At 34.8% G+C, this 15,946-nt stretch overlaps 2 protein-coding genes across 5 annotated transcripts in view; one reads left to right on the top strand and one right to left on the bottom strand.

Annotated features, from left to right (window-relative positions):
- LOC118748873 (microtubule-associated protein futsch) overlaps positions 1-15,946 on the top strand; it is a 509,684-nt gene that overhangs the window by 363,921 nt on the left and 129,817 nt on the right. The gene's annotated exons all lie outside the window — the stretch shown is intronic.
- Positions 1,591-15,490, bottom strand: LOC118748869 (zinc finger FYVE domain-containing protein 1-like). Of its 4 annotated transcripts, none has more exons than XM_036483587.1 (10): positions 15,441-15,490; positions 15,037-15,352; positions 5,749-6,171; positions 5,469-5,679; positions 4,840-5,285; positions 4,075-4,238; positions 3,444-3,618; positions 3,184-3,376; positions 2,705-2,878; positions 1,591-2,616 (listed from the first exon to the last, which is right to left on the bottom strand). In XM_036483587.1, the coding sequence occupies exons 2-10, from the start codon at positions 15,103-15,105 to the stop codon at positions 2,153-2,155; spliced, it is 2,319 nt and encodes a 772-aa protein (XP_036339480.1). In that variant the 5' UTR covers positions 15,106-15,352; positions 15,441-15,490; the 3' UTR covers positions 1,591-2,152. The 4 variants fall into 4 exon arrangements, with proteins under 4 accessions (XP_036339480.1, XP_036339481.1, XP_036339482.1 ...); XM_036483588.1 differs by lacking the exon at positions 15,441-15,490 and adding an exon at positions 7,956-8,161 and having other exon boundaries at positions 15,037-15,395; XM_036483589.1 differs by lacking the exons at positions 15,037-15,352; positions 15,441-15,490 and adding exons at positions 7,956-8,161; positions 8,265-8,290.

Below are 15,946 nucleotides of genomic sequence, written 5' to 3'. Positions count from 1 at the left end.
AAAAAAGTTATATACCGTTTAAATAAGAGCAAAAGGCGGACTACGTCTATACTTTTACTTAAGTTGATTTCGCCGTATACTGTAATAATAGAAAATGCCTATCAAACTTGGGCGTACAAAGTTTTTTATTTTTAATTACACTCGCACTGCCTGATGCACGTTCTTCATTGCAGAGAGGGGCACGCGCACTTTGGCCGGAACAAGATAGTAAACCGAGTCGATGTCAAGAACGCTTGAAGCGTATCTTCCGTCTATAACAACATGATCGACTTGGTCCTTCGTTCTTTGACCAGAGGTTACCCGATAAAGGCTGAATTTTGAGACTGTTGGACCAATATTGCCTTCTTTACCACATAGCGATAAAGTATACAATCACATTGTGAAGGAGGCAGCGCTCATATGCTCCCTATAAGCGTTTGCAGAACTGCTCTTTAGTCCTCGTCCATCGGGGCGTGCGCATAAATGAGGCTTAGCTTGTTGGATTTAGCTTTGATGCGGATCATTCGTTTACCGCAACCACAAATCCGCCCTACTTTTTAACAGATGCTGCTGACTTCTTTGATCCCTCAAACTGAATAGTTCCGAGTGGCCACACCGCACCTCCCTCTCTTTCTGCCGTGGCCCAAGGCTCCACACGGATTGGTTACGGTATCTCGCACATGGGTTGCTTACGTTGTCCACAGTGCGCGAACGAGGATGCAAGTGTCGGCATTGAGTATAGCCGTGCAACTGTAACTGCATGCACAAAAGAACGTCTATACTTCACTGACGTACCATTTAAAATATCACCCATTGAGTTTGATGCAAATAAATATTTAAACAAGTATTAGAGCGTATTTTCGAGCAAATAAATTTATTAAACTACATGACAACTTTTCATTTCCTTTTGCATTAAATGTAAGATATTTGCTTTTAAGTTTTTTTTTTGTTTTTAACTAAATTAACATAACATCGTAGTAATAAAAGTATCGTATAAACATACATGCATATATTTATAATTTCCTTTAATAATTTTTGTATACACATACATACGTACATAGTATTCATATAAAGATGCTGCTTAGCAAACATTCTGCTTTAGCATGCAGCTTATACATATATTATATGGGTACTAAATATAGAAGTAAATATGTATATTATATATTTGTGGGAAAAATAAGCATCACAAAATGCGTTTTGAACATTCATATACTATACACATAAACTCTCAAGCAAGTATCACAATCATTCGTTACAATTTTGTAGCCTTTGTGAGTTAAACAAAAAAATCTAATTGACTACATACTTATGTGTACAATGAAGCGTATAAACATTTAAATAAATATTCAATGGTGCTGTAATTAGTTACATTAAACTTGAAAATTTCCAAAAGCCTCACTGAGCACAGCAAACTAACAAGTAATTTTTAAGTAAACAAACAACCGAGTTCAATTCTCATATAAAAATTTAGGAGTACCGTTAACTTCTTCATAATCCAATGATCGGATCTAATCCAAATTAGTATGGGACCACCCTTGAGGCACCACACTTCCGATATAAAAAGAATTATCGAAATCGGTTGACGTGGTCCAGTTATGCGGTAACATACATAAAAAAAAAGTATTCCGACGAATTGATAACCTTCTCCGTTTTTTGAAGTCGTCGAAAAAGAAAAATAATTAAAATGCAAGTGCCCTTGAAGAAAAACAGTTGTAAGGGAACATAGTAACTTTACTGTCCCAAGTAAACCGAAAATATATTGCTATGAGTTATTTGGTGGAGCAGCCAAACCAGCGTTCTTAAAGCGATTAATCCATATGGTAGAACGTTTATTGAAAATGATAACTTTTTAAACTTGCACTAAGTGAAATTTCTTATACGCTTCATATTTAACATTCGTAGTTCACATGCGTAGTCCTAAAATAAAATGTATAGGTGAATATCAATTGAAAAATGTAGAAATGGGAAAATATGTTTTTATATGGGATTATTATTTTTTAGTTATTCTTATACCACTTTCTAATGCAGTCCAATGTACCAAATGGCCAAAAATAAAAATAAAATGCAAAACACACAGCGCATAGAAAAATCGTGCTCCTCTTTTTCACGCATACATCTTAAATGCAACCGCCTCAAGTCGGGGACGCATTAAATCTTGCTGCATACGCATTAATTATTTTGCAACATTATTACTGCTGCCGCTGGCTGCCTGACCAATGGTCGGATCGCACTGCTTCAGATCGGCACACTTATCACAGACACGCACTGGCACATCCCAGCCATGCTCGGGCACCGGCTGGCGTTGTTGCGAACAGTGCTCACACACTGCTTGACCGCAGCGTCGACAATGATGGCGTAGACAGTCGCCAATGGGTGAGGGAATATTAAAACCGCCATTCGTTATATTACCAGCGCTACTACCCGCGGCGACATTGCCATTGACAATATTTTCTTTTGTTGTTTTTGGTGCAGGACTGCTAGTAGTGGTGCTGTTGCCACTGCTACTGGAAATTACACTATTAGCTTTTGCTATAGCCAACTCTTCAGCAGTGCCAAAGAGTGTCTCACAGATGTAACAAGTTGGCGCTTTGGCATCGGGCACCCAGTATGAGGGGCGGGCGGTATCCTTAATGATGCCTGGTAAAGGAGAGAGATGTACATACATATGTAAATTTATTGGTGTTCAGTGGGGGATGTATATACACACAAAATTTCTTATATATACCTTTGGTAAACTCATAAGCTCCCTTTGTTATGCTGCCCAATGGATTGATGATTACCTCACCTATTTTTCGCACACTTATGTCAGCTTGTTCAGTCGTTGGTGGGCCTGTGATATTATTATTTGGATTTGAATTTGAATTGGAATTGGTATGATTAAATGCTTCGGTTGTATTTGCTGTACAATAAGAAATTTATATAAACGTATATATAGTTTTTCTTTTGAAGGACAATAGTAATATTTTTTTGAGGTGCATAAATGTGAACAAAATAGTGTAGAAATAAAAAAAAGTAAAAGCAGAAGTAAAAAGTGCTAAGTGCAGAAATGAAATTTGGAAGAATTTGATAGGTGCACAGATTACAAAATTCACATTCCAAAATTTTTATACTCTGGGAATTTCTTATTTTTATAAATTTTTTTCTTTCTTTAAATGCGTTCTATTATCTCTACTAATATTTTATTATTTTCGCAGCATTTCTTACCCGGCACCGCATTCGGTTTATTCTGCAATAGCGTATAACATGAATTACACACTCGCACAGGCTCTGACCAGCCGCGCGCTGGCACTGGCATTTGTTTTTGGCTACATGCATGGCAAAAACCTTCGCCACAGCTGCGGCAGTGATGCTTGTGTAAACCAGTATTTTCGAATACCTTCTGGCATGCATGGCAGCTCTGTAAAACGAAATATGGGAATGTATTTAGTTTGTAGTTTTTTTCTTAAGTTTTTTTTTTTATTTACAATAATTTCACTATTTGGCTTCCAATAGCCGGGCGCCACCCAGTCAGCTAGCCAACCGGTCACTGCATTGGGATGGAGTTTGGGTAGTGCTTCGCCGAGTGTTGATACCCTATCGAGTACCATTTGTGCGGAGTGTGATGGACCCTTTGGCTCCCAAACGTGTACAATTATTGATCTGTATGTGTGAGGAAATTGGACATATTGTACATAAATACAATTTTCATTTTTATCATTGGAAATAAATACCAAAATGAGAAGCCAATTTGATGTTATACTTATTATACTTACATATAGATCATTTACTTCAATAGTGTCATAATCCAAAGACTATTAATATTGAGTTAAGTACGCAGAAATTACCGCTATTTTTTCTTCTATGTTGTGTAAAAATTTCATTGCTGTATCGATTAACAGTACCCCACTAAACCAAAATATGTATTCATTTTTACTATGGGAGTATATGTAAATTCAAAACTTTAAAGCAGTTTTCTCGAGTTCTGTTTTTTTGAGTTATGGCACTATTGAAGTAAATAAGCGATATGTATATTTTTTTAATTATGTATGCCTTTTATAGGCATTTAATTCATCTTTTTGCTACAGTTTAGCATTATGCTTTTAAATTTCGCTTTACCTAACAGATGTCTCCTCCGGTGACTTATTACCAAACCAATATTGACGTGATCTGTATATTTCGCCACAGCTTGGACAATCGATGACGCCACCTTTCCATGCATACTTAGCCAATCCTGACCATGAGCTGTCGTTCTTTGTTTGTGTGCTAAATGTGACGACGTTCTGTGAAAAAAAAAATATATATTTTTAAATTCACCCGATCAAAGAAAATCGTGTGCCTCGAGCTGAAAGTATCGGACGAAGGAAAATGGTCGCATGGACAAAAGATTGTAGTATGTTACTTTCGGCAGGTTTCGGGTAATAGTGATTGAAATTTGGAATGCAATTTCTCAGTCTCGGAGAATGTTACTAATTCACGAAGTTCTTAAATTATTCTATGTTTTGTTTATTTTTAATTATTTTCGAGTTTACGAAGGTTTTTCCTCAGTAAATTTTTTTATTAACTATAACTATACTTTATACTAAATATCTCGGTGATAAAGGAGAAACCAAAAATGTATAACGCCTTTGGAAATATCTTGAGTACTTCAGTATAACTGCATTATTAACTCACTTTGTACCAAATTACCTATAAAATTGTATCTCAGAAACAAAAGGAGAAAGGTCTTATTTTTAAATATATAACTGCATCTATATCTAAATATTGTGAAAATTTCGCCTAGGACAATCATTTATCCAGTTATGTGTGATAAGCTCTCGGATACTCTTTGCAAATTGGATACTATGTAATTTTTTATGAAAAAACCAATTCTTTTCAACTCACCTCCTTGCCATTTTTGTAGCATATTTTGCACAGGTACTTCTTATTGTCATACTGATTCTGATAGTTGCAAGGCTGTTGATTCATATGCGCCTCACCATCGCTCAAATGACCCATCGAACGCTGACAGCGCTGGTTGCACGCTTCACAACGCACCGGACATGTGAAAAATTGTTCGGGAAAAGGATTTATTGATTTCTCCACTATTTCACCGGAGAATTTGGTATTGAGCGCATTCATTGCTTTGAACACAACACTGGGTTGACGTGGCGAACGTACGGTGGTATTAGCGATTTCCAATTTTATAGCAGACTTAAGTTTACTATAATCGGTGGCCACATGCTTTGGCGTTTGTATGCCTATATAGCGCACTGAACTGAAAGCGTTGATTTTCTGATTGTGACGTTCGAAACATTTGCGCAGTTGATCTTCGGCGCTTTCGGCAACAGCTGCAAAGCAAAAACAAAACAAAAAATACATAAATAAATAAATGTACAAAATAATAACACAAAAGGGAATGATAAAGAAATAGTCAATAAAAAATATTAAAGCGTCTTAATGGCTTAATATTTTCTTGGCTATTATTTCCTTCCTTTTTGTACATGTATGTATGTATAAAGGCATGTACTTACAACCATCAAGCGGGTTTGTGTGCTGTGTCTCATGGAAGATAATGACCGCGGGTCCAAGCGTTTGCGCTGTGCCTGGCACTGGCAACGACTGCAGTGCTTGTGCGAAATGCAAGCAAAACGCCTCCGAAGCAGATCCCAAAAACTCAAACATATCGCTGTGTAGACGTTCGGAACGTGTGCGATATATAACAATGTCGGAAACGGCCAGAATCTATGTTGAAATGAAATAAAAAATATTATTAAAACAAGTAAGATCTTTATAACAAAATATGCAGTTAACCTTCAACAGCATGCGTATGCGTCGATTATGGTGTTTGGATGAGCCCAACAGTCCCTCGGTGTCCAGACACAGCACATCCATGTCGCGTTGCAGTGCCGCATAGACACCTATCGTGCAAGAATTCTGCTCTGCCGATGTCATGAACACCTCGGCGCCGTCGAAGAAAGTATTATTCATTGTATGCGATTTGCCATCGCCTGTATTGCCGAATATGGAAATTACTTTGATCTTTGTGTCATCGTTGCATTTAAGTTTCTTGCGAAATAACTCTGGTGTGGGTATACGTAAATTCTCCTCGGCGTCCATCAGTAGAAACGAATGATCTGTGGAGTAGTCGGGTAGCTCATATTTGGCGACAGGAATGCAGCAATCAATCGATTTGAAATCATTGCTAATCGGTACATTCGTATTGGAGGTGTCGTTCTGTAGAGGAGAGAACAAATGTATAAAAGAAATTAATTAAACTGTGTATGGAAATATGTAAAAATTTAGGGTGCTTAACGCAATGTTTTAATATAATATAAATTTTAAATGTTGTTTTTTTTTGTACCTTTATAGCCTTGTACGAGTGCAATGAAATTTTAATGGATTTACATTTACTGGTTAAACGTAAAACTAGTACTAATAACTCCATTTAGCTGATATTTTGAAGATTAACCAGCACGGTAAAAACATACGTACATAAATATGTATATACTAGTGAACCCGCAAGTCGTTAAAAGGTCCAACTGAATTTAATATTATAAACAGGCAACCTAAAAAAATATTCCAAATGTTTCATCTAAATTCGTCTGAGTGAAAAGAGCTCTCGGTACTTCAATTAATCAAATTTCAGATCATCCGCACCGCTATAAAATGTCTTAACTTCTAAAATAAAAAACCTTATTACACATTTACCGGCCCAGTACTTTAATTTGACATCTCATTTTTGAATTTCGAAGTAACGGCGACCTTCACAAAAAATGCTGTTGATATATTACACCCCGAGTAGATGGCAACCCCAATCAAAATTATTTTTAAACTAAAGTTTCCTTAAAACTCTAACGCTTGGTACTAAAATTTTAGCATTTCATTTAACTTGTGTATAAGTAACATAAATTAGACTTTTTAAACAGATGGCAACCCTCTTTAAAAGTATTTTCAAACTTAAATCTTTTTAAATCTTTTGTTTGGCATTGTGAATTATATTACAATTAACTGATGAATTAAGTTGAAATAGATTTTTTTAAACACGTGTCGACTCTCCAAAACACAATTCAGAAAGGTCGGTGTTATGCAGACATATTTTTGTTTGGCAAATTAAATGGCGGCTGCTTAGTTTGCTCGGAGGTGGTTATGTCGAGTTTTTCACAGGGTTGCACGTTCATTATGGTTTTCATGGCTATTGCCAACACGAAATGAGAATTTTGTGTATAGCAACAATTGTCTAAAAGTTTTTTATATGACAACGCCGAATTTGCTGCAGCTTGACCAAACAAAATTTCTGCATAACACCGACCAAATAAATCCCTTTCAAACGCATTTCGATTGATTAACAACTTTTATAAATTCATTTACCTTATTAAATAATTTCAATCTAACTTTTTCGACAGGAGGCAACCCTATTCAAACACTTATATGTTCAAACTAAAAATTTCATATGACTCCATATTTTTAAATTTCATATACCGTGTGTATATTCGACTCTTAAAACAGGTGGTAACCCTCTGCAAAATATTTTCAACTACTATCTCCTTAGACCTGATTCGTCTGGCACCCATTGGGCGATACGTATTTCAATTACCTTAATCCAAATTGAAAATTATTTTTTAAACAGGTGGCAACCCTCAACATCTGAACCAGGTTAGATGCCAGCATTGTTTGGTAGTCGCCTCTCGGCAGACAATACCTATGTTTTCGTACTTTGCAGTAATAAAATCTCCAGTAACTTACCACTAACCAAATTTCCGAAAAAAAATTGTGTTTTCGAAATCTCCAACATAGAAAACTAACCAGTAACTTGCCAAAAACTAAGAAACATGCAAGAAAGTATAAAAGCGCTAAACCAGCCAGAAGTTACAAGTTTTAGGAACAGCTGATTATTTTGTTTTCCGAAGCAATTTTCTAACAAATTAAATCATTTTATATGATTGTTAAATTTTTTTATACACAACCGCATTTTTAGCATTTTTTAAATAATTTTCATAGAAGTTCGTTTCTCAACCTACCTCATCCAACGACACAGAAAACCACATTTTTTCCATCACTTTTTTTTAATAATGCTCATGCTTATATAAGAAATTAATATTCCACGCAGTTCCATTCCACAACCACTCCAGTCTTACAATTGCAATTTTAGATGCAAATTTCCCTGTTTGATTGCGCTTATTTCGCGCGCGCCCGCACCCTTATCTAGTATTGCATAAATATGCACCTGAAGTGGTGGAAAAAAGAAAAAACTATTAAAAGATATTAAAAAAAAAATATAATAATTAAAAAACTGCACAGCTGATAATTTTAAAAATAAATATAAATACGCAGCAGCGCTTTTGCCATTGTGCACAGCTAAACTGAAATTTCACCATTGACTTGAGCGCTTGAGACGCTGTGCTGCGCAAAAGGTTTCTGTTGTCGATTTGTGGTTGGCTGCTCGTAGAAGTGGCTTCGAATATTTGATACAAAGCCACATAAATAACAAAAGAACAGCTGAGTTGCGGTAAATAAATAAAAATAAAATCAAATAACTATGCAAGCAGCGAGAAATCAAGCAATGATACATACGAGAGTGATAACACGCCGAGAGGCGGTAAGCACTAGAGTTAAACGTACATAGGTTGTAGTAGACAGCATGGAAGCGTGAAATGGGAAACGAACTTGAAAGCGCGAATTGGCGAGCAAAATACAAGTGAAAAATTAGCAAGTCTTTTTCGCGATCTTTTTTTTTGATATTAATTTTCTTTGGATAAGAATAGTGGGTTCAATAGCTCGCATATGAAGAAGGCATCATGAAATGGCTAAGCTCACCTCAGAATGCCAGAAATATTTAGCTGCAGCAAATCACTTGTGTTACGAAGAGAAAAAGGTATTTCACTAAGTAGCATAGTTATGATAGAGGCGTCCTACCATCCACCCAGAGAACGGCTGTTTTTTTTATCGACAAACGGGAACAGACGAGAAGATAACGACGAACCATAGGCTAATTGCAGTGGCTTCGCTTATGGAGTTGATATAACAGTACCGAGAAGGTCGGACGGCCTTAACAAACAGCGGCTTAAGCACATCGATTACCAAAATATGGATTCACGCCAATTACGGAAGCTGTTTTAAAAGTACTCAGGCAGCATGTGTCATAGCACGAGGTGGTGTTTATGAAGCCCTGTGAGACACGGAAGTTACCAGTTTTAGTCCGAGAATTTTTTGCTGGTAAATTCTGGTAAATGTGTCAAACGATCAGCTGTAGTGTGTTTGGCAACCAAATTGTAAACAAAAGAAAATTGCACTCTGCTAATTCATGTTGAAAAGTATTTAATTACTTGTTTAAGTGGATTCTAATGAATTTGAAAGTGTTTTTGGTTATTTACAAGTGTGAGCTGAGTGCGTTTACATACAAAATAAGCAAAAATTTACAACCAAAATTTGGAGGTTATGTTGAAGTTGACAGAAGTTACCATTTTTTACTAGAAAGCGATCCCGTACTTTTCAATGTTACTCTCTCGCTCTGAGTGAATTTTTATTTTTTGACAGTTTTACTAGTCCGAGTCCGAGGAATACGGGATTGCACCTTAAAATGGAAAGCATCAAAGATATAATAGCATATTGCATGGACGTGAATTTGAAATAACTCGGAATATGTTGTCCATTTTGGCAGGTATATTTCTCCTTACATAGCGAATATATATTCCGCTTTTGAAACAAATCAGACCATAAATGGGAATTTTTAGCGTAGCTCGACCCCTGCGCCACCTATCGGGAAAGTTAAAACTTTGTGCACTCCTCCTACCAAACACCTTTCCAACAAAGCAACAACCATTCGAATCGGTTGAGAAACATAGGAGAAAATTGTTCCCAGTTGATTCATGCTGGTTTATATATAGATATTCATATGTATATCTAAGGTAAAGGTGAGATCTCAAAATCTTTATAGCTGACTTTGACTAAGATACGGACTGGTGAACGTTTGAGGTTTTAAAAATCAGCCGTAAGGGTTCTTATCGGCTTAAAAGGCACTGTGTCCATGTCAAAGTCTTAACGCAAAGTGACCGTTACCGATATTTTTTCAAAATTTTCTTTTTGAAGCAGAAATGCTTTTTTATTGCGGCGGCCGTTTACGCTTTTTTGGCGGTTGATTAGGGATAGATATGCATGAGCCTGATGATACAAGCTCGGCCAAACACTAACATATTCAGGCTTATTGCGAGAGTCGTGTCGAATGCGAATCGTTTTTCGTGAGTCGAATCGTATCGAAAATTTCATGTCATTGCCTAAAATTTCGACTCGACTACATAGTGTTGTAAAACGGAAAAACTTGGCAGCACTGCATAGTTTTCGAGGATTTTCGTCGTTTACTGAGTCAGTTAGGGATTTATTAAGCACAAAGTTAAATTCTTGATTTCGAGGGACTTCAATAGAAAGGGTAGACTATCCGATACGCCGCAATCGCTAAAGCACCTCCTTAAGCTTTTTTTTGGGGGATAATGAAGAAATTGCGAGAAAAACAATAACAAGAATATGTTTGTAAAGTAAAAGAAAAATAAGTAGTAGTACTGCGGGCTCATTGCATGACTATTAGCCGTTACTGTACGTTGCCGCATTGTTGGGGGATATGTGAAACTCATTGCCTTTTTCACCTGGAGAAATATTAAAAACAGAAAACGATTGAAACAGCTTCTAAGTGCATCGCGTTCGTTTGACTTTATATAAAATACTATATGTACAAAGATAAGATATCGTTTGATCTCTTTAGCAAATGTAAACGACTGTAATGAAGGCAATCACTTTGTTGTAAATGTAGTTATTTGTAAGCATATTGAGCGCTTAAGAGAATAAATGTTAAGGAATGTGTCATCATATATGTACATACATATAGTGACTCAAACAAGTGTTCACGTGTTGATTTTTGTTTTAATATTTACAACGCTTTTCAAGTTAATTTTTTTGTAAATTTTTCTATAAAGCTTGGTCACTAGCTTTAACTAAAACTAAATAAATCGAATGTTTCAAGCTAATCTTTATTTGTAATTTTTTCTATAAAAATATTGTCCAAGCTTTAAACAAAACCATATAAATCAAAGTTTTAAACTTTAAAAAATTCAGAATATTCATCAAAATTTCGAGTTTTTTAACCTGACTCTTTATAAAATTTTTGGGTATGAAGCTTTTTATCCTGTACCATTTTATAGCGCTTTCTTTTCTACAGAGAAATGTTGCCTTGCCTGTACGCTCTTCACACAAATACTAAGTATAGGGTAATAAAAAGACAAATCTTTTTGTAGAAAAGAAAACGCAATTAGTCTCATGAAATGCAAGCCGGCTCACAGCATCACATGAAAAAAGCATGAAATGGAGCTCTAGCACAAAAGCTAGACGGAAATAACAAAAGTCCTTTACGAGGTCCGCATCTTATTGTCGAGATAGTGGACCAAAAGGAAAGAAAAATGTTGGTGTTGATGACACCACAAGGAAACTACAGATTACTCTATACACTTGTGTTCAGAAACATAACTCACATGCTTGAAAGGGCAACTAGAAATGGTGTTTTCTCTGGCGAAACGTATAATTTTGATGGCTACAACGGATTTAATAATAATTGACACGATTTTTGAAGTGACGAAAGTTGTTTTTTTCCGTTCCATGATCAAGAAGAGAGTATGTCGGTTTGAACTGCGATTTCGTAGGACAAATTTTAAGGACATTTTTGAAATATTTGTCGCATATTTTCGCACCTTTTTCTTGAATAAGGTATCAAAATTACGCACCGATTCACACTACAGGAGCTGTAAAAATGAGGATAACGAAGTAAAGTCGTATTTTTTTCAGAGTTCGTCCTATTCAAAAATTGCTATTATAAAAATTCTGAAGCTTGAAATTTTTATGAAAATTTGTTACATTTTCTTAAATTTTGTATAAAGTTTGAAATTTTGATTTATGTACAGTATTGGCCAATACAATAGCACTCCCATTTCAAATGGATATTGTTTGTCACTTATGTTTATTTATTTATTTTTAGGAATTTTAAATTAAAATACATTTCATTCTCTAACAAAATCCATATAAACCAAAGTTTAAAACTTTGTAAGACTACAAAAACATGCAACACATTTTCACCTAAATTTCAAACTTTTTTCTCAGAAGTGTTACAATTTTTTTAAGTACACAGGGCCTATGCTAATCAGTATAAAAGTTCTATGGTGGAAAAACTTTTTACTATGGTGAGAAAATTTTACATTTCTGCTGTGCCAATTCGTAACTTTTACTGGTGGAAGTTTTTGATAGTTGCTTTGAAGCAGAAGAAGAGCATCGAGCTAGCAAATTTTTTTTTAATTCTACAGAATTTTTCCTTTTCATTGATACCTATATTGTTACTCTAAAATGCACCAAATCTTTTAAATAATTTTTTTATTCAATAATATCCTGTAAATTTCAAAGCCTTTTATAAAAAAATCCTGACGACAGGGAGAAAAATTAAAAACGCAGTTATACTATATTTGGCAGCTACTTTTTTGAATATATTGACTTTTTCGTGTTTTAAAAAGTTTTGGTTTTTGTCGCACGGCGTTGTCTATCAATTAGCACAGGCTCACAGTACTAAAAAATCAAAAAAATCAACGGTAATTTTTAGCCACTTGAAATTTGCACATTATCGGATAAAATTTAATGTGCTATAAAACTGTGTACTAAAAAAAATTCTAACACTTCTGAAAAAAGTTTGAAACTTGGACGAACATTTGTTGCGTTTTTTTTTTGTAGTCCCTTACAAACTTAGGTTTATATGGGTTTTGTAAGAGAATGAACTGAATTTTAATTGAACATTCTTGAAAATAAATAATTAAACATACGTGGCAAACAATATCACTTTGAAATGGGGATGCTATAGATATGACCATCCTCTCAATTTATATTAAGAAACGTAAAGTTTGGTACCAGCACCTCTTTTGGCAAGAGAAACAATTCTGGAAGGTGCCCCAAACCCTATCTCGGATAAACATTTTTTGGACCACTCTAATGTATACAGATGCGTGCAACTAATTAGCAACGAAATTCAAAACGATATTGCATGCAAATTATGTTTATTTATTTATTTTTAATAATTTTCATTTAAAATATAATTCAAGCTATATCAGAAACCACAATAACAAAAGTTGCAAAGCTTGCACAAATTGCAAAAAAATTAATCAAACTTCAAAAAATTGTCATCAAAATTTCAAAATTTTTAATTAGAATATTTAGAAAATTTTGGGGTATGCAGTTTTGTAGCCCATTCAATTTTAGTATAATAAAGTGCAAGTTTCAAGTCGCTAAAAATTACCGTTGATTTTTTAGAATTTTTTTTGTCGAGGGTGTTGCGGATTTTTTTCCATGTAAAAAAAATATTTTGATCATGTGTTATATAAAAAAAACTTAACTGTAAAGTTTTTATAGATTAGCAAAACGTATATTTATAACACAGGCACAAGAGGAAGCTAGAATATGTATTTGTTTATAAACAAAACCAATCGCATAACATGCTAATAGTTCGGAAAGACACAAATGCTTTACATACAAAAGTACTATGTACAAATGAACCTTCATACATACATACTAGTAAATGAATTAAAAACAACTTTTAACCATAGCATTGTCCAATAGTCACGTTTCCATCAGCTGTTGATTTCAGTGTCAAAGCCACAAAATATTATTTAAATACGTATCAGCTTTAATTGTACAACAAACACAAACTATGAACGGAACGTTCGATTGTACATACATATGTATGTACATATATTTACTGGTAAACATATTTAAAAACTATTGATAGTAGATCTCTGCTTTGACAATTGAGGCCTTGAGGGCCAGAGTAGCCTAACTGACATTTCAAAAAAAATTAAGGTGCACCGGTAATAGCCCGAGGCACGCCCTTTTAGTTATCTTTTACTAAAATACATAGCATTACTTAGGTGCAATGAACTTTTTAGTAAAATGTTTAATGTTTAAACATTTTTACTTACTTCAGTACATTCGACTAATGACTAGAAATATTCAGTTTCAGAAATATCAATTTGTGTATAACGACACAACGCAACACTAAAAAAACTTACTATGTACTGAACAATGTCTAATCCTTACTAAATCTTTTGATAAGAGACATGTGCCAGTTTAGTATTAAGGTTTTTTTTAGTGTTGAGTTGTGTCGTTATTGCAGATGACCATCGGTATGTGGCTAAGCAAACACATTTTAACTTAATAAAAACTTAAACTGCGTATATTAGGATCGAACAATTTAAAATACATTTATGTCAATGGTCAACGGTGACGCATGCAAGTTGATAATGAAAGCTATTGTATACATGTGTATTTGCGATGTACAAAATAAACAAAAATCGGTCTAACTAAAGTACAATAGTGCACATGAATAGTACTATTACTCCCATGGAAATCCTATATACCAGAGGATTATCTTACAACTCAAATATACCAGCTGTGCTGCTGTAGCAAATACAAAACGCGCGATGGACTTGCTTGTTTCCAGTTTGTCTATAAAATTTTGAAGTAATCAAATGCATTTGAATGCATACATGCATATACATGATAATGTATGTAAGTTAAAAGGTTATCAAGAGCATGGAATTGCATATTTACAATCAGCTAATGTCAACAAAGCCCCTAAACAAAGTGAGAATATTACAAATTTATGGAGGCAGAACCACGCTATCAATACAAATGGACAGAACTTATGTTGAAAGCGCATTAACCAGTTTGACACACCTCTTTTCAGCATCCGTGCACGTCGTCTCGTATTTTGTTGGTTTGTGCAACTATGGACGTCGCTGAGTTATGATCTGAGCATGGCTGACTTATCGAAAATCCCTTGTTATATATGTATATATTTGAGTTAAACGATTAAAAACTAATATCAAATTTTTACAAGCACTTGAAAATGGTACTTTTCTGATACGCAATTCGCTTCACATGGCCATTATTTCGCAGATTTCTCATATCTCTGGCTACTCTGGATTACTAATTAAAGTGATCCTCTATTGCCCATAATAATAAGTTCGTATATTGTTCAAATAGGCTGTAAAGTTATAGTATAAAATATATTATTCTACCTACCCCGATTCCAGGCAATGACTCCAATGCCTCCATTATGGCCGAATTAGCCGATAAATTCTTATTGAACATTTTCACTTGTTTAATATGCACAACCAATACACGTCCACGTTATTAAGCACAGTTTCCAGTAGTTTAAACGCGGTTTGCAGGGTTTAATGCAAAATATTACAAAAATTATTGCCGCGTCTCTATCAAGTTGCATGTAATCAGAAAACTTGCTTTGTCTTCCGAAATTCCGCAAATGTCAAGACAGAAAACAAAGGGATCACGTTGCACTGCCGATTGGAGCAATTTCCTGTTACTTGCTCTGCCACGCCTTAAAGTTTTTAAAACGTACAGATAAATGTACATTTACCTTAATTTGTAGTGAAAAGCACAAATTGTTTATAATAATAACAAGATACCTAGTTAAAATTTGTAATTTTAACCGCAGTTGCTAAATTTTTCACTCGACTAAACAGGAAAATCAAAGTAAAAAAACAAACTAAAAAACTGCAGCCGCAAACGAAACGGGATTTGAAATGGAACAGCAAGTGTTGCCGTTTAGGTAAATAGGGCCGAACCTAAGACCCCTTTCAGACACGTCAAGTCTTGCTTTCAAGTCTGTTCGGTTCGTGGGCGAAGGAGGTGTGCAGAGAGGGGAAAAGTACATTCGTCCCTCCTCCTTCGCCAACGCACGAGCAGACTTGAAATCAAGACTTGACGTGCCTGAAAGGGGTCTAAGGGATGAGAAAAAGAGAAATTAAAATATGATAAATCAGAGAACATGTACTAAGAATTACATATAATTCCGATCGTAGGTTAATTGTTTTTATGCACATGTTTATTTATATGAAATCCCAAGCGTTAAATTAAAAAATTAAGTAAAAGTCAACATATATAAAATATTGGCCCTACTACTAATACATGC

The sequence above is a fragment of the Rhagoletis pomonella genome, unplaced genomic scaffold, assembly GCF_013731165.1.
Source record: "Rhagoletis pomonella isolate Grant_MI unplaced genomic scaffold, Rhpom_1.0 Rhpom_scaffold_00013, whole genome shotgun sequence".
Classification (NCBI taxonomy): Eukaryota; Metazoa; Arthropoda; class Insecta; order Diptera; family Tephritidae; genus Rhagoletis; species Rhagoletis pomonella.
This window is presented reverse-complemented; position numbering and strand designations above follow the sequence as displayed.

Coding starts and splice junctions, on each gene's coding strand:
- LOC118748869 (XM_036483587.1), bottom strand. CDS start 15,105: ATGTTCAATAAGAATTTATCGGCTAATTCGGCCATAATGGAGGCATTG. Junction 5,680..5,748: donor GCATACGCATGCTGTTGAAG/GTTAACTGCATA, acceptor ATTTCAACATAG/ATTCTGGCCGTTTCCGACAT. Junction 5,286..5,468: donor CACAAACCCGCTTGATGGTT/GTAAGTACATGC, acceptor TTTGCTTTGCAG/CTGTTGCCGAAAGCGCCGAA.